The 18,182-nt window shown below is 41.2% G+C and overlaps 1 protein-coding gene and 1 long non-coding RNA gene across 12 annotated transcripts; one reads left to right on the top strand and one right to left on the bottom strand.

The window, feature by feature from the left end:
* Positions 1-5,006: 5,006 nt before the first annotated feature.
* rbpms2a (RNA binding protein, mRNA processing factor 2a) lies at positions 5,007-17,604 on the bottom strand. 11 transcript variants are annotated; one of them, XM_021309654.2, is made up of 9 exons: positions 17,030-17,604; positions 14,737-14,814; positions 13,470-13,508; positions 13,237-13,299; positions 12,149-12,299; positions 11,186-11,349; positions 9,015-9,087; positions 5,983-6,019; positions 5,007-5,895 (listed from the first exon to the last, which is right to left on the bottom strand). In XM_021309654.2, exons 1-7 carry the CDS (start codon positions 17,270-17,272, stop codon positions 9,022-9,024), a joined length of 804 nt encoding a protein of 267 aa, XP_021165329.2. In that variant the 5' UTR covers positions 17,273-17,604; the 3' UTR covers positions 5,007-5,895; positions 5,983-6,019; positions 9,015-9,021. The 11 variants fall into 11 exon arrangements, with proteins under 11 accessions (XP_021165329.2, XP_021165330.2, XP_012706340.2 ...); XM_021309655.2 differs by having other exon boundaries at positions 5,988-6,019; XM_012850886.3 differs by having other exon boundaries at positions 11,201-11,349; positions 17,030-17,601.
* Positions 13,296-14,312, top strand: LOC118562943. Its single transcript, XR_004930900.1, has 2 exons — positions 13,296-13,953; positions 14,002-14,312. It is a non-coding gene; the product is annotated as an uncharacterized LOC118562943 (long non-coding RNA).
* Positions 17,605-18,182: the final 578 nt, after the last annotated feature.

Raw genomic sequence — 18,182 nt, 5'->3', positions numbered from 1 at the left:
AATGTGTTGGTTTATGCTAATTTATTTGTTTAATTGAAAATGATCAAAGTCAGGTTGTGTACATCACAGACCACCTAACTCATCATGCCAGAGACACCACTGATCCTCTATCATCTCCTCACTCTCTCAATCTTCAAGCTCCTCCTCTCACCCAAACCTTGCAAACTGTCTCCAAACTGTGAAAACTCTATCCAGATCCTACAATCCAAGCTATCAAAATTATATCCAAAACATGAACTGGCCGCAACTCGCCAACAAACACCCATATTTTGACTGAACACGAAGGTGCTTAAATGCCTGTCAAAACCCACAGGCAATCTGAACCGCTTCCCGAAACAGTCAAGTGGTACGGATATGCGCTTTTTGGAAACGTCCCCTCCACTACTCGATACACGCCTCGAAGCCTTGGCTCTTTTCATAATATCCCTAGTTTTTAATGAACATACAGCTGCATCCCAGTAAGTTAAAATCAGTCAGCTTGTTTGGCCAACGTTGTGTACCAACAAGGAATTTGACCTTGGTTTCACACGATGACAGCATACAGAGGCATTATGCATAAATATGAACTTTAAATAAAACGAAGGAGGAAAAGAACAACAAGCACATGTGTGCAGCTACAGCAGATTATATTTTTATTTAAAAAAAGAAAAGAAAACAGGTTGTGGTAGTACAAATTTGCTTTTTTTTGTTTCACCACAGAATAGCAGGCTCAGGCTCTAAAGTGTTTGTTGTGTTGATCAGACAGATAGCCTGCAGGAAGAAACTGTCTCTTTTGCATCTATTTTTTGTAAATAGTGCACGCCGTAAAGTCTAAACAGTTTGTGTCCAGGATATGTGGGGTCTGCAGAGACGTTAGCTGCCGTTTTCCTGACCCTTGGGCCTGTACACGTCCTATGTGGAGGGAAGTCCAGCCCCGATGATCCTCTCTGGATTAGCCAAACCACACAGTGATGGATGTACACTGGGCAGATCGAATAATGGCCATGTAGAAGATGACCAGCAGCTCCTGTGGAAGGTTGCATTTCTTGAGTTGCCACATACCGACCCTGCAGGGCCTTCTTCTGAACAGTCCATGTCTCAGGACCAAGTCAGGTCCAGAGAGAAGGTGGTTCCACAGCCAGAATTGATCCACAGTACACAGTGTTGTACAGCAGTGGTCCCCAACCCTGGTCCGGAGGTACCCATTGCCCTTCTTGCTGCCACAAACCTGACTTAATGGATTGCTGCACACGATGGCATGCAGAGGACTTCATGCAATTATTTGAGGATACTCCCTGGCCCCAACTGCTGCTGCCAGCCAGCCAGGAAGGAAGCTGGTGACTCACTGATCTGTCTTCCCTGTATGTTGTCACAGCTAATAGAACGCCAGACCAGGTGTACCTACTATGAAGAAAAAAAAAGAGAGAGAAATGTATACACATAAATACATAGTGAATTCAATCAAATCGTTCAGACGGATTCACAAGTACAAACATTCCAATTCAATTCTAGTTATCACTGCATTCAAGTTCAGATCCTAGTTCAAGTCATTAAAAAAAGCCCACCGTCTAAGAAAACTCAGATGATTGCATCAAATCACTGACTTCCTCCTAAACAAGCATGTTGCAACAGTCGAAAGCATTGAGGCATTAGCCACAATAGAGGGTGGGACTTCCCTTTAACAGGACGCAACTTCCAGCAGAACCAGGCTCAGCGTGAGGGACCATCTGTCGCCATTGACTGAACAAAGCTATTGCTGTAACTAACTGCATGTGATGTCTTTCCTCCTACAGACTTTAAAACTGGTTAAGAGCTTAGTCTTTTAGCTTTGTCTTTCTCCTAAATGAAGCCACTAAAGGAGCTATTAACTTTTCTACTTTTTCTTTAGCTCAGAAAGAGACCTGCAGCAGTAATTCAGATAATGGCTCCCCCTCCAGGAAGGTGTCACAGCTAAACACAACGGCCGGCCAGATGTAGCTAACACGAACAGAGAAAAAAAACAGAGAAGGAACATAAACATAAAAACTGAAACAGTACAAAGAATGCAAAATTGGAGAGTAGTAGGAGAAAACGGCAGAGAGAGGAAGAGTGGTCTGGTGATTATGGCCTACAGTTAAAAAGAAAATCAAGCAAACAACAAAATTAAGTGTCTCAGAAAATTAGAATATTATATAAGACCATTCAAAAATGAATGTGTTAAGCCCAAATATCAGGCTTCTGAAAAGTATGTCAATTTCTATACACTCAGTACTTGGTTGGGCTCCTCTTGTATGAATTACAGCATCAATGCGCCGTGGCATAGAGGCCATCAGCCTCTGGATCTGCATAGGTGTAATGGAAGCCCAAGTTGCTTTGATAGCTGCCTTCAGGTCATCTGCCTTGTTGGCTCTGGTGTTTTTTATCTTCCTCTTGACAACAGTCCAGAGATTTTCTAAAGGGTTCAGGTCAGGGGAGTCTGCTGGCCAATCAAGGACAGGAACCAAGTCATTGAACTAGATTTTGGTGCCCCAAATCATCATACTGTGGAAACTTCACACTAGCCTTTAATCAATGTTGATTCTGTGTCCTGTCTTCCTCCAGACATTGGGACCTTAATTTCAAATGAAATGCAGCATTTATTTCATCTGAAAACAGGACTTTGGACTATTGTACAGCACTCCAGTTCCTTTTCTCCTTAGCTTAGGTGCATAGTAGTTCTTGAGTCACCAAGTCCAGCCTCAATTCACTCCTTGTGAAACTTCTCCAAATTCTTGAATGGATTTCGCTAGATAATCCTCTCAAGGCTGCAGTTCTCCCTGTTGCTGGTACACATTTTCCTACCACACTTCATTCTTCCACTCAATTTTCTATTGATATGCTTGGATACAGAACTCTGAACAACCAGCTTCTTCTGCAATGAGCTTTTTGGCTTACTCTCCTTGTGAAGGCTGTGGGTGACTGTCTTCTGGACATCTGTCAAGTCAGCAGCCTTCCCCATGGTTATGTGACCTACTGATCCAGAGACCATTAAAGGCTCAGGAAACCTGTGCAGGTATTTTGAGCTAATTAGCTTATTAGGGGGTGACACCATGAGTTTCACAGTATTCTAATTTTCCAATTTATTTCAATTTCACAGTATATGAGACACTGAATTTTGAGTTTTCAATATATGTCAGCCACAATCATCAAAATTATAAGAAACAAAGACTTGGAATATATAAATGTGTAATGACTCTTTATAAGAGTTTCACTTTGAGATGACTGGCAAAAAACACTGTACTTTTGCACAGTATTAATTTGTTTTAGATGTACTTCCACAGCCTGAAAATAGTTACATTCCTGCACGTGACACTGGACAGTTTATGTTTAAATCACCTATACATGATCAGTTCCCACTGCATAGCTGTGATTACAACAGCTCTCAAGATGCTGTGACAGGCTGCTCAGTAGGAGGGTCGATAAATGTTACACTATATCCCTTTTATCGGTATTTGCATTGTGGAATTAATGGAACTGGGTTGTCAGAAAAATCCCCAGCCAGAGCATACAGGCTTAGCAATAAAAAGTTCTCATTTCAGTTTACGCTTCAGTTCCACCCGTTCAGTCCAGTAGGGGGCGACAAAGTCCAGTATAGAAAAATGAAATATTTTAATCTCATTTCAAACTTTTTTTTAACCCTCCTGATTTTAAGAACTATTATTACCTCACAGGTTCGACAAAAAACAGATATACACAGACACTATATCATGCAAACAGTCATTGGCTTTCTGAAGTCTAATGCAACTCATCTTCTGTACCGGCTCAATCTGCAGGGGGACTGGTGCCTTTCTTCCACTTGACAATAAGGCAGGGTTCACCCTGGAGGTCACAGTCCATCTCAGGCCACTTTGACACACACACACACACCTCTAAAGGAAAACTGTGGTGTCAAATTCACTTACCAATGTTTTTGGAATAAACCCCACATATGCACAGAAGAACATGTGAAATAAACACCAAGAGTTGGTGTAAGGAAGTGACCACCTCACCATTGGGTTATGCATCATCCCCCCCTCCCCAGGGTTTACTTATAATTTATTAAATACAGATCCCTTGCATCATGAAATTCTACTTTAAACATCCCTACAGAAATTTGGATCTCTGCAGCTTCGTGTTCTCGTTTGTTTCTCAAACGAAACTCATTCTGAGGTTCGATAACTTTATATATCTATATATAAATACACAGAAGTGACATGAAGCAGTTGTCCTTGGATGAAACGGACTTCAGTGAATCTCATCTCTCACCCACCCCACTTCATATTGATTTCCTGTCAATTCAAATATTCTGCGTGAAAGTTAAATGACCCGCTTTTCAGTAAAGGGCAAGTGGCTAAATCTTCAGAGACCATTTGCTTCCAGCGAGGTAGCCATTGGTGTTTTAGAACCATTTTCGGTTTGACAAAGATGGTTTTCTATGTTTAGAAGACCTGGATGCCAGATCTTCACTTTACATCCCAGAATGTTTAAAAGGTTTCCATTTTCATCGGCAGGTAAAGCCAGCAGACATTTCCTTGGAAAAAAAATAATTTGTTGCATATTAACATATTCAAAAAGTTATTTTTAATGTGCTATTCACTTATGGATTTTATTTGAGACCAAATTTGTCAAAACTCATCTTTATTTTCCAGACATGAGGCCACAAATTGCACAATAAAAAAAAGTTAATAAAATTAAACAAAAATGACAATTTTGCCATGGTTAGCCACCAGCGCAGTTTGGTTGAGGCAGCTGGTTACACAGTACAGTCAGGTCCCTGGAGGATGCAGCATGGTTGGTTGAGCAGAGCATCTTCCCAGAACAGAAGAGGGCAGAGTGTGGAGGTCAGCTCCACAAATGCAGAGAGACACTAATGCAGTGGTGCATTACAAATGAAAAGTTTGCATCAATAATTCATGCAAACATCTGATGGCTGCAGACTTCCAGGTTTTATATTCAATTTGCAATAGACCATTTTAGCGTTGATTGGTCAGTGACATGCAGAAAAATAAATGACAGCTGGCAAACAAGGATGCATTCACTTCTTTTATTCATAAGATGGGATTTTTTTTTTAACATCTTATGTACAGCAGATACAAGAACAAACATTTTCTAAACCACAAACTAAATTCCTTCATCAGTCTAATCCTGCTACCCCCTTCAAAATGCCCACCCCCCTCCAAAAAAAGCAACCCTTTACATTTGTAGTTCAGTTTCACATTCTGAAAGATTGTTTTACGGCAATCTCATTTTAGCAGAATGGCACGAGCCAATTCCAACGTCCCCTTTAAACAAATTGCACTTTTAAAACTACTTCAACAGGATATAGGTTCAAAAATTACCAAACACAAGAGACTACTAAACATCCAACTTATATAGGTTCATTATTTAGTTGCACAAAAATGCATAAATATACATTACGCAAAAAGTACAAAAAATTTGCACTTTGCTCAAATAATGACATACACTGATAAAGAGGCATGGGATTGTTCAAACGAAGGGATGCATTCACAGGGTCCATGCGAGATAAGCCATTTACACAACAGCCTAGCTTACACAGAGGTAAAAGACCAAAGGATCTACAGGAACAAAAAAAACATTTTGCTGTCTAGGCCAAATGGCAACACAAACACTAAGAAAATTAGGATACACAGAAATCTGTGATCTAAGTTCATGCCAAAAAGACTAACATGCAATGACTTAACGCCTCTAAACCTTCCAGAAGCAGCGGCAACCCATGGAAACTCTAGCTTATCAGTAACTTCAGTTTTCCTCAGCAGGTAGGATCCATGGGGTTTGACTGGGTTTGCATGAGTTCTGTTTTTATTCTGAAGTGCTAATGGTACCGCAGTAGTTGCCAAGGATAAGTTCAGATTGTCGACAGCAAGATTGTTTTAACTCCAACTGCCCCCCCAGAGACAACTGGAAGGGAGATATAAATACTGTTTATAATAATGCACATTTGTCCATTAAATAAACTTGATTAAATTAAGTTAGAGCATGGCAAACCTCACTTCAGGTGGACAAAGGTGTGGTTCCCAGAGGCCTGAAAAGGAAAGGTGGAAACAAAGGTTAGTATAAAAAGAACTTCAAAGCTGATACTTTGGTAAAAAGCATGAGGAGAAATTCTGCCTGCTACACATCAAGACTGTAGCCAGCCGAGACGTTCAATGATTAACAGGTTTGTAATTTAGACTTAAAAAAAAAAAGAAAAAAGAAAAAAGTTTGGGTTATATTTGGTGCATTAGAACATTTACAGCAGAAAAAAAGCAGATTAATAGATTGGATAAAGAAATCTGCATGTGGTGCAGTGTTTGTAGGACAATAGCAGATAGTGGGGATAGGACAATGCAATAAAAATGGAGAAAAATGTCTTCAGTTATTTTACGCACTCCGACAAACCCTACTTTAGTATCTATAACATTTAAGATTGTTAAATGTAGAATGGAAAATCCAGTGATGAGATTCTTACCCCCAGACAGTCTAATCTCGTCCTTTTTAAAAAGGTTGGTACGTTCTTGGTCAGCAACTTAATTAGCAAGTAAAACAATTTAATTTAATGTGAAAAGGGCATCATTTTGGAAGTTGATTTCACATTTTGGTACCAGAACAAGGAATAGTCTTACTACAACACCTTCTCATAATCAGAGTTGGAAAGTGTTAATCTCTGGTTGTGGAGAAAAAAAAAAAAATCTACTGTATGCTAGCAATAGAGAAAAATGCTGCACACATCCATGACAGGGGGTTATCCAGTGATGATTTACTTTGAAAACAAACATTTCCGAATGGGAAAACTATTTTAAACAAAGTACATGATGCCAACTCCCTTTTATTGGAAATCCTCCAAAAAACATTTTGCACTATTGATCCAAACTGATTCATACACCTCCCAACCTGCACAGGCATGTCACACTCAAAGTAGCCCTCAGGGAAGTCCAAATACCTTCAAAACAGATCTGCCAATGCCCCCGTGTAGAATGAGTTTTTATTTTTAAAGAATGTAACAAAACAGTGTTTTATTTTATTAACCAGACTATATTCAGCATTTGTGTCAAAAAAAAAAGAAAAAAAAAGATTCCTACTACTAATTTCTTCCAGATGCTGTAAATACTCTTGTGCACCAAATAAACCCTCCTCCCCTGTCCAAAAAACACATTAAATACAGAAAAGGCAAAATTTTCAGTTAATAGTAAAGCAGTTCAATCAGAACACCGAAGGATTTAATTCAACAAGTGAAACCATTTTTTCTGTTAGTCTAAGGTTTTTCATTGACTTTGATTATGGCTTACAAGCCAAAGTGTAGCCAAAATTTCTCAAATCTGTTTAGCACAAGAGACACGTTTTTAAACTAATGTTAAGACTATGTTGTGTCCTACACAATTATGCCAACATTTGACATCAAAATCTTCAAGGTTGCTGTATGCCAGTGCTTCTCAAATAGTGGGGTGCTAAGGTACTGCAGAGGTCAGGGCACAAGAAAAGCCTCGCCTTTTGTGTCCAGAAAATACAGGCCCAAATGTAACAGCACCCCAGCTTTTTGTCATTTACCTGCGGTCAGTAGTATAATGAATACTGTTAAACTAAAAAAGTACAAAACTTAATGTAGCTGAAGTTAATCTTTATTAATGGCTTGACATATGGTCATAGCTAGTTAAAATTTGACTGCAGCTACGAGTTAGACTAAAAGCCATTTATATTGTTATGATATAGGTAAAGTGTGGCAATGGTGAAAGATTAGAAACCATTGTTAAATGAACCCATATGTTATACATTTTAAAATTAATTCTGGGTCATCTTCAGCTTTAGCTTTAATGCATTAAAACAGAAAACGCTTTTCATTTGTGAAACTTTTGAGATGGGAGGGCTGAACATTTTTCTTTCTACAAAGGGGGGTTCAACAGGAAACACTGGAAAACCACTGCTGTATGCAAACATGTCAATGGAGAGTTGCGCAGACAGTGGGGTAAGAGAAAAAACAAAACAAAACAAAAAACGCATCAGTGTTAACTACAGCCTTGAAGAAACTGGACTTTGGACATCTGCACTAAAGTCCAGAGGAGAGAATTTTAAAATCGATGTCTTAAAGTCTGAATAGTGGAGAGTCATTCAAGCCAAATTGCTTGAGGTCCAGTGTGAAGCTTCCACAGTTAATCTTGGGAACCATGGTATCTGTCACTTTTCTGCTGTTTTATCAAGTCCAAAGTCACAGCAGCCAGCTACCAGAAAGTTTTTAAAGCACTTTATGCTTCGCTGTACCGACAAGCTTTATGAAGATGATTTAACTTGGCAGCAGATATGGCACCTGTCCACACTGCCAAAGGTAAGAGTGTGCTTCAATCCATGGTATCAAAGTTCAAACGGCCAGCAGACCCTCCTGACTGAAACCCCATGGAGAATCTACAAAATATTGCTAAAGAGGAAGATGACGAGGAAACAATGAGTAAATCTGAGGCTGGGTATTAAAGCACCCTGGGCTTGCTTAACACCTCCATGCTACACTGCACTATAAGAGTTTCCAGATAAAGTATTGAGAGGATGTACTGGGCACATACTAAAGTAGGATGAGATCTGCGTTTTATTTTTTAATCCGTCTTATTAAAAATTGAGACAACGTGCGTGTTAAGGTTTACTGTAAGCCATAGTCAAAATGAACAGAAATAAAATGCTTGAAATAAATCTGCTTAATAGGTGCAACATAGACAATTCACAACTAAATATCTGAGATTAATTTACTTTTTGATATTTACCTTTTTTAACACTTTAAATTCTTGGAAAACACTTAAAACTCAAAGCCTTCAGGATTTGCCCTTCAGAAATTGATCTCTGGGTTAATTTGCAGCCAAACATATTCCCCAGCCAGGTTCTACATTACCAGAGAAATTACGTTTGTTTTCACGGCTAAAAAAGGTTTCTATTTTGTGTACATCGAATTGTGTCTTAAGTTTGAATAACATCAAGTTAGAGAATGCAGGGGACTTCTCCCAAGGAGGGGGAAAAAAAAGAAAGAAAAAAAAAGAAAAAAAAAGAAGGGAGTTACTCACTAAATATCTAACAAAACTGCCGGGACTTCCATCCAGGCTGGGAAGTCTCAGAGGGAGTAGGGTACCAGCGCATCTAAAGAAACACAAACAAAGTCATGTACACCAGACCAAAACCAAGCTTTAGTTCCAACTCTTGCAGAACGTTTTGCAATCAGCCTTTGGAGAGGCAATTTAGAGGAGACTGCCCCTTTAAGCCCAGCTCACTGAAGCCATGGGAATGTGGGGCACCTAGCTGCTTAACGAGGACGAGTAATTAAAGGCATGCAAACGTGGAGAACTGAACCTCTGTGTGTCGGACTTTTCCACAGAGCTGATATATTTACGTTTGAATAACCCCCCCCCCCCCCCCCCCCCCCCCCATCAGTAGCATGAGCTTCTTTTCTTCCCTCACGCTACAGCCAGGCACTTTAATAATCCTTTTAGCAACAGTTTCAAGACCTTTACCTTTGCTGTGTAACAGTATTATGGGAAGGAGATAGTGGAGGGGCATTTGGAGAGACCAGGGCACGTTAAGGATCTTTCATCAGAATGCAATTAGGTGCCCCCCCTCCCCATTAGGGCCGCTACCCAGTCAGCCTATACTCCAACTAGAAGGTGGACAGTTAGTTGGCACCTCCAGAGAAGAGAGAAGATCAACAGGTCTGACAATCTCTCCAAGTAAATACCTGACATTCCTCTCCCTCTGGAGTCAGGCGAAATGGGCTTCGACTCCCTGCTCTGCAGAGCAGCGCTACCCTGGAGGAAGCTAGCTGGCAGTGAACTTTAAATGACCCAACATAAGAAATATTTTCCATTGCCATTGTTCCTACAAGTCCTGGCCATTGCTTTATTTGTGGCTGTATCAAGCGTACAGCCGTCAGGATGACGCAAAAGCTTTTAGCTTCTCTCTTTTTAATGTAATGATCCCTTTCACTGCAAAGGATGGGGATTTGGACGAGATGTCAAAACAAAGTGAGTTCAACTAAAGTGTTTAAAGGCAAAAATACACTTCAAGTACAAGTGCTGTTTTCTTTTGTATTCCAAGAAAAGTCTACTTTCAGATCACAAAGCACTGTTAACCCCACAGCTGATAAAAGGTGATTATGCACAGAGCTCCATTAAAGGAAAGAATTGCATCCTATGCCAAGAGTCCCAGAAGCAGGAAGGAATCCAAGTGTGACCATCTGCACCAAGTGAAACCTCTGCAAACGGCAGCCGACAAGATATTTACTCCTTCAAAAATTTTACATGCATTTCACCTACTTTATTGGGTACACCATTTCATTTCTAAACACAATTGGCAACTGACAGCAGAAGCTTAATGCTTTTAAGCATCTAGGTGTGGTGAAGCTAATCTACTGATTTACTGGGCTTTTCGCACAGAACCATCTCCAAGGTTAATCTGGAAACTGTAGATGCAAATGCCTCTGTTCTAGAAAAATAGACAAACTGGTTCAAAACCAACTCAAGTAACCAAATAAAATCAGCATACTAAAAGACACTGAACCATAAAGCAGGTTGGGACCAGCAGGAGACCTCACTGGGTCCTGTTCATGTTTGCCAAGAACAGTACAAGGCTCACCAAAACTGAACAGAGTTGATTTCGACCATAGGGTCAGAAGTCGGACCTACTGAGCGTTGTATAAATGCCAAAGTCTACCCATGCATCATTGCAGACCATGTCCATAGCGTATCCATCTGACAGCTACTTCCAGAACCATAACATGAACATAAAGTTTGCTGTGCTCTGGTGGAACTCCAGTCAGAAGATTTTAATATTAGAGCATCTTTGGGATGTAATGGTGGTGGATGTGCAGCAGACATATTTAAAACAAATGTGTTGCTAGTGTGCCAAAGGGACCAGAACAAACCTAAAGCAGATGTGAACAAAGAAAAGGGTACCAGGAAGGTGTACCTAATATAGTGCCTGTAAGAATCATTGTGTTAACTTCCACTCAGCTTTGTGACTCCTATCTAAACTGGGCTCCAACTGAACGGTCAAAAAACCTGCAGAGCAGATATCTGGGCTGAGCAAAACAGGAAATCCAGTCAGGAATCCTTTTCGAACACCTCATTAGCAATTGTGTCCGGGTCAACATCAGCGCCTTTCAAAAATCCTACCTCAACATCAGCTACACAACTCTGTGGGGGTCGGAGGACTGAAGGTTAGTTTAAGAAGAAGAGAAACACACCGGTTGGTCCCTCACCTGGGCGTGGAGGGCTGCAGCAGCGGCAGCGGCCGCCGGGTAGGTGAAGGCTGCATGAGGGAGGCCTGGGGTCAGCTCCGTGGTGTACAGCGGGTACGGAGTCCAGGCATCCGGTGATGCTGGGATCAGTGCTGCCCCTGTCAGATCATCTGAGGAAGTACAGGATGGTAGTAGACAACAAGCTGACTGCACTGCTGCACTTGCTCGAACTATGCATGCTTGCATCGATTAATCAATGGTGGCTGATGACTAGATAAATGATCAGAGTATGACCCAGCAAGGTCCGATGTCTTTCTGGGTACAGATCTGGCTTTGGTAATGAAATGCCACCATCAGTTTGTACTTCTGAAGATGTAATTTTAAGGTAAACTAACCTTTTCATGTCATTTAGTGACTATTCTGCGCTGCACTAAAAAGGGTAAATCTTTTAAAAATCTTTGGAAGCAGAGAACGTGCTTTTATGTACCAAGAATGTTACCTTGAGGAAAGTGTCTAAGATTTACTATTTTTTAAACTGCTGCTTTTAAGCCAGCTGTAGTTCCCCCCCCCCCTCTTAAGGCTCTCTTCCACAGGAGAGTAAATTTACCCAAGCAAAACCTGGCTTTAATGAACTCATCACTTGTCAACCACCACCAGCCTTGCCCTAATGAATCAAGCAGATGTTTGGGCCGAGAGAGCAGCGACGTCGCCGCCGACTAAATCCTGCAAGCGGAGTTCCCCCAGCTGTACAGAAGCAGAGCAACGGAGATGACGCATGCATGTGAAGGTGAGTTAGTCCTTTCATTTGTTAGAAACCCGCTTATCCTCTCCCAAACCATGTCATTAATCCCAAAGCATCTTCAGATCTTAAAAAAAAAAAAAAAAGGAGGGCAACAAGGGCCACCGCGCACCGACACTGCCGAGGTGAGTGTGGATGAGAGCCTAGAGTAGTGCAGCCGTAGAACTTACATGGGTCCCGTGCAATGAAGTGTGCTCCTAGAGCAGGGTGGATATTTGTGGGGTTCGGTGTGGCCATCAGCTTACTCTTTGCCATCTTCGTGTTGGCTTTAGCAAACTCTAAGCGCAGGGTCTGGGGACTTTCGGGATCAAAACGGATGCCCTGGGAGGAGAGACGGGAGGAGGGGGGGGGGAGGACATATGATTGTAAGGGAGACGAGCCGAGTTCATGGGCGTTGTTTAGCAGTCTCACCTGGCCCCCCCATTCCCTGAAGCAGTGTTTAAATATTCAGGGTGCATCTTTCCAAACTTCTAAAAGCGATGCCGAAACACCGTTTGAAGGACGCACGGCTGACATTTCAACACGCTTTCGTCTCTTTTTCCTCGTGACCAAAAAAAATCCAGCGCAGAGGAGACTGGCGGACGAGTGCAGTCTTTGCGTCAGCCAGGAGGAGAAGGAGACGAGGAGAAGGGGCCGGCGGTGAGAGAGAGTGTACTTTTTTTTAGGTGGTTTAACCCTGCTTTTGTGTTTTTGTGCCCTAAGCATTGTGCCCACATGCAGGTGAGTAGTCTTTTGGTGTGTGTGCGTGTATGTGTGTGTTGTTTGTGTGTGACTGCTGGTGTGCCTAAGAGGTGATGCTCATAAGGAATGCTAAGCTATGAGAGAGAGAAGTGTTAGATACTGCCAACGTGGGCTACCGAGTGACAAAAATAAGAGGTTACACTACTGAAGATGTGTCCGAGTAACTACACGTGTGGCTATGACAGGTAATACAGTAAAGCAGTGGTATGCAAAACTGAGGAAAGCTATTATCAGACTCTAGGAAGGATGTGTATCAAGGTCAAAGTAAACTACCGTAAGGCTACGGGATTCTGGCCTCTTTCCAAAAATGGCCCTGCCATTGAATTGTAAGAGACAAAAACGGGTCGGCTTTAAGAACGTTCAAAAGGGAGAGATGACGTTTCTTACAATCAAGTCCCAATAAATTGGGAGTTTAAAAACAACAAAAAAAAAGGTTAGCACAACACATGTAGAAGATAAAAGGGGGAAAACTGCAAAACTCTTCAAGAAATTAAATCAATTTGAAGTTAGAGCTTACATTTAGAGCATTTTTTGCTGCTTCGGCTCCGGAGCGACTGTCGAACGTTACAAACCCGACAGGCTGGAAGAGAAAAGAAATGCACTGTGACGTTCAGAGTTGCCACAAACTGGCATTTTAACTTTTTTCATTTATCAAGGACATTTAAAGAAAAAGGTCTGTTGTAAAGCTACAAAGAAATCCTTCTGGAAGTCGTCCAGAAGTACTTAGGGAACCGATGGAGAGCACCTCACCTGTTTTGATGTTAACTTAATCAGTGACCCTTCATAACCCTGCAGGGGAAAAAAGATAGCCAATTATCCACCCTGAAGTCACATGAAGGAGGTCAGGCATAAAAAAATCTCACTACATTGAGCCAAATCTGCCTGTGGGCACCATCAGACCCATCCATCATGGAACTGCAATTCACATTTGTAATGATAAAAACACCACAACTTCTAAAAAAGGATATTAAGCTTGCTTGGGCAAAATTAAAAATTGAATCCCTGCCAGTATATACAGCATTTGAAGCATTGCGTCTCCTTCAGTTTTACATTTTTAACACCAGTTATGCTGGTTAAAGCAGGAGCAACAAGGTAAAGAGGATTTTCTTCCTTTAAGAACTTAATGAGAACGTTTGCCACCGATTCAGATTTACAACCATGGAAAATTTAAACAACTTTTCAATGCAATCTGTGGCAAGAATCCAAAACTGAAGTTGCTTCAATAAATCAGCAGGTAAATAAATCCCTTTTGTTTAAAAAAAAAAAAAGAAAAAAAAAAAAGGGTCAAGTTGTTTTTCTTTCCCTGAAAGACCCGATTGAAGCAAGTTGCGCACACCGAGCCGTGTTTGCCTTGTGTTGAAATAAAACTTGTTAAAACTCCAGTGGTTGTGCAAATGTTTGGAGTGCATATCAAAATTTTCCTGCTTGTGTGTGAGCTGGGTCACAGAGAGAATCGCTTGGTCAATCGCGAGAGCTACTCATTTACACATTCCACAGGACCATCCATGTGCGAGGGACACCACTTTCAATTTGGTTCGTTAGGACAACGGTGGGGAGGGGCTGTTTATGAAACTCTGGGCCGAGCGGAAAAAAGACAACTAATAGATTAACAATGATGTGGCCTCATTTCCATATATGCAAATATGTGGACTTTTTTTTTTACCTACGCAAAAGAGACCTTCCTCGAGGAGCCAAGCATTAGATGGTTTATGTATTACAGCAAATGAAAAATGGCTTAAAAAAAGATTTACCTTCAATTCAGATGACAAATGCCTCCTAAATACTAGATGGCTGCCCCTCTGCACAGATAATCCCTTCACAACCACTTTCCATGACTCTGCTCCAGCAGCTGGCAAACAGCAGCTACTCTTGATTTTTCTTCATTTTTTTTTTTTTTTTAGGGGGGGGGGGGGGGGTGCGTGAATGTGTGACAAATCAACTTTGTTCCATTTGCACACTGAAAAGCTTCAGAAAATAAATCAGTGGACTGTCCTTAGCAAAATGTGCAACAACTTGCCTTAAAAGGTCTGAAAAGAAGGTAAAGTTCCCGTGGTTTGATGTCCACTGGTAGGCCGCTGACAAACAGAGTTCGTACCTGCAAAAAAAAAAAAAAAAAAAAAAAAAAAGAATCTAGTCGTTACTTTAAAACCACAGGTGTAGCATAAACAGATGCATGTGGTTTATGTTTAATTTCCAGCATTTCAACAGGCAAAACGGTGCCCAAAAAAAAAAAAAAGTACAGATAAATTCCCATCCTTTCCATTCACATTTACCCTTTAATTTGTTTATTAGAATAAAGGGGGAAAAATCCAATGTATGTTCATTTATTGAAAACCGTTTGATATCTGATTCTTTCAATTACAGCTATACAAGGATCCTCTTGTTTAGAGGTCAGTGGTGTTTTTCCATCTCGCTGCAATGATTCCTTGGCAGCTGTCAGATCAGCCAAAAGACCCTCTGATAGGGGAACGGAGAGCCATGACAAAAAAAAGAGGAAAATGGATGCATCTGCAGACAGTCAAAAGAAAATGCACACATCTAGTTTTAGACATTCTCATGGCCTTCGATGAGGGAGGAAAGAAAAAAGGACACAGAAAAGAGCACAGTCTCCATCAGCTGGAAGTATAAATGGCCACAGACACATTAATGGCAAGAAATCATTGAGAACATATTCGATTACATCTTACAAAAGTCAAATATTATTGGGAAAGAGATCTGAGCAGCTGTTTTCCTCTAATGAATAGAAAGCCCTCTACCCAAATGCCAACGATCAGACTAGAAACCACTTGAACACCTTAGCTTGATTTAAGAGATCTGAAATATTTATCACTGAAAAATAAAATAAAATAAAAACAGGACCCAGATCATGTTCCGCCTTTTTCCTCCAACCATCTACTGATCAGAAGGTCTCCGTCTAAAGGGGAACCTTTAACCCCCCCGGACACCCCTTGATTGGACATTCGGTGTGGAATAAAACAGGGAGGCCATTAGTCCTCGGTCGGCGGGGAGGCCTTCAGTACAATGGAGCAGCCAGGAACAGAGTTGGACAACAGAGCACAGCATGACACAATTTCCTTCCTCCGACCAGTGGCCCCAGCCCTGTCGGTCCTCTGGCATTTTTCAGGTGCTGCACAGCAGCGATTCTCAGCCCCTTTTGCAGTGTCAACATGTGCAGCAGATTAACACCGGCCCAGCAAGGATCACACACAGCGTGGACGTTAGAATTTATTCTGCAGCACGACTGCAAACTACAAGAATAACTCCAGTAGATTATGAGGGAAATGTTCAAAGCATAGTCTTTATTATCTTTTCCTCTCCCTCTGATTTTTTTCCCCCCTCCTCGTGTCTAATTGCTCCTGGATCCAAGTACAAGGGGTGGGGGTCCAAGACAAATGAGCAAGAGGAAAAGTCAAGTGGCCAAACAAGGCTTTGTCACAGGACAATGGGGAACAAAGGAGCACCAACATAAGGCCCTCTGCCTCCTTTGGAGCTTCTCCATGAGGAGCCATTAAAGAGGAAATAAAGCTGGCCACACAGAGAGGAGAGTGGCAGCTTAAAGGGTTCATCGTTATTCATTCAAATTCTTATTTTTATACATGACTTAATTGACGTTTGACATTAGGTTTAACGAGTTGACAAGTTAGGTCTTATTTTCAATAGAAAACGTAAAAAAAATATATACATACATACATGAACTTGGAATAAGCAACAAATTTTAAAAGATCTCAATTTGTAGGAGGGTTAAATCCACCTTTGATTCTAAAAAAAACGGCAAATACATTACATTAATATGAAATTAATTCCTGATAAAAAGAAATAAAAAAAATCCAACGAGCTATTTTATATAAAAACAAATACGTGTAATTCCGGTTCATAAAAACATCGGGATAAAAAAAACCGAATATAAAATTAGTGCTGCAATAGCTAGTATAAAAAAATAAAATTAAAAAAGAGGGAATTTAGGATTTTTTGACAGTCGAAAACTGTAAAAAACATTAGAACAGGCAACACGTTATTCAAATTTATAAGAGTTTGGGAATACACTAAACCAGATTCTTATGATTATAAGACTCAAATTTTTTATATATTTTTTTAACATCGTGTAAATCCCAGGAACCCGTCATTTCCTTTTAATTTGCCCCCCTTCCAGTCTGCTTCATAACCGCAGCGAGGGGCTAAAACTCTCCAGATTTAGGGCTGAATGTTGCGGCCGGAAGCTCGAACTGGACCGAGAAACTAAACCAAGAGGAACAAAACTGGCGTCAGAAAAAAAGAAAAGAAAGAAAGAAAAAAAAAGAAAGAAAGCTCACCTCCTCCTCGATGGAGACGTTGTTATTGGGCTCAGAGTCGGCTTTCAGACTCATGGTGACGCTCGCTTGGGCTGCGCACAGAGTCAGGCTTTTCCTCGCCGGGTGAGAGTTCCCCCAAGTGCGTCTGAAGCTGCGGTGAAAGTCCCGGTGGCGTCTCAACTTGAGCGGAGATGTGCCGCGGTGAGGTGGTGCGGACGAGCTATCCGAGTTCGGTTCGGGAGTATTACAGCGACACAGAATCATTCATTAAGAGAGGAAATACTTGGTTTTCTTCCTTCTTATTTCTTTTTCTTGCAGGGGGGGAAAAGAAAACACAGACGCGCTCTTTTAAAACAAAAAACAAAAACAACAATTAAAGGTGCGAAGGTGGGTTAGGTGCTCCGTGTGTGAGGGTGAGAGATGAAGGGGGGAAAGAAGTGCGCGTAAAAAACCGAAAGCCTCTGCGCTCACATCAATGCCCTCAGCTGTGCGGGGGGACTGTTCAGACGGAGAACAAGTAAACTTTTCTCATTGGAGCGCGTCTCTCTCTCTCCGCCTCCTCTTGCCTTTCAATTAGGTCATCAATTATGTCCGCCGCTGTGTGCTGCAATCACCTACAGATATGCTTCAGCTGTTGCGGCTCCAGCCGGCCTCTCCACGCGTTATACGCACCAACAGGGCCGGCCCAAGGTTGAATGGGGCCCCCCACGCGCACCCCCAATCCCACGCACATCCTTGTTTTAAATACTTACAGAGAATCTTCCATTGACTTCCCTTTATTTTCAAGCCTTACTATATCCTTAACCAAACCCTTAACCTAACTCCTGCCCCCCCTACCCCCAAAAAAGTGGACCAAAAAAATTTCACCTAAAAGTCCTCCCTTTGCTATTAAAATCTGCAAAAAATTGTTCTCGCTCAGCTGCACACATAATAAATTATGCCACAACCAATATATGGCGAAATAGCACCATTGTTAATATGCAAACTCTTTTAAACCTTACTATAGTTTAAATGTAATATTTGTTTGTTTAAATGAATGCAGTTTACAATTATTTTATCTGCTATATTTAAATCTGTGGGATCTCATTTTAAAGTTGCCTCATTTTTTTTTATCAACTTAAAAGCAAACAGCAGCATGATCTGTGTGAGGGTTCAAGGACTCTTGGGGGCCCCC

Source organism: Fundulus heteroclitus, chromosome 4, assembly GCF_011125445.2.
Source record: "Fundulus heteroclitus isolate FHET01 chromosome 4, MU-UCD_Fhet_4.1, whole genome shotgun sequence".
NCBI lineage: Eukaryota > Metazoa > Chordata > Actinopteri > Cyprinodontiformes > Fundulidae > Fundulus > Fundulus heteroclitus.
This window is presented reverse-complemented; position numbering and strand designations above follow the sequence as displayed.

Bases quoted from the DNA above. Each gene is read 5' to 3' on its own strand.
- rbpms2a (XM_021309654.2), bottom strand. From the start codon at position 17,272: ATGATTCTGTGTCGCTGTAATACTCCCGAACCGAACTCGGATAGCTCG. The intron at 14,815-17,029 runs GTGAGCTTTCTT...TTTTTTTTGCAG, and splicing joins ACGTCTCCATCGAGGAGGAG to GTACGAACTCTGTTTGTCAG. The intron at 12,300-13,236 runs GTAAGCTCTAAC...CTCTCCTCCCAG, and splicing joins CAGCAAAAAATGCTCTAAAT to GGCATCCGTTTTGATCCCGA.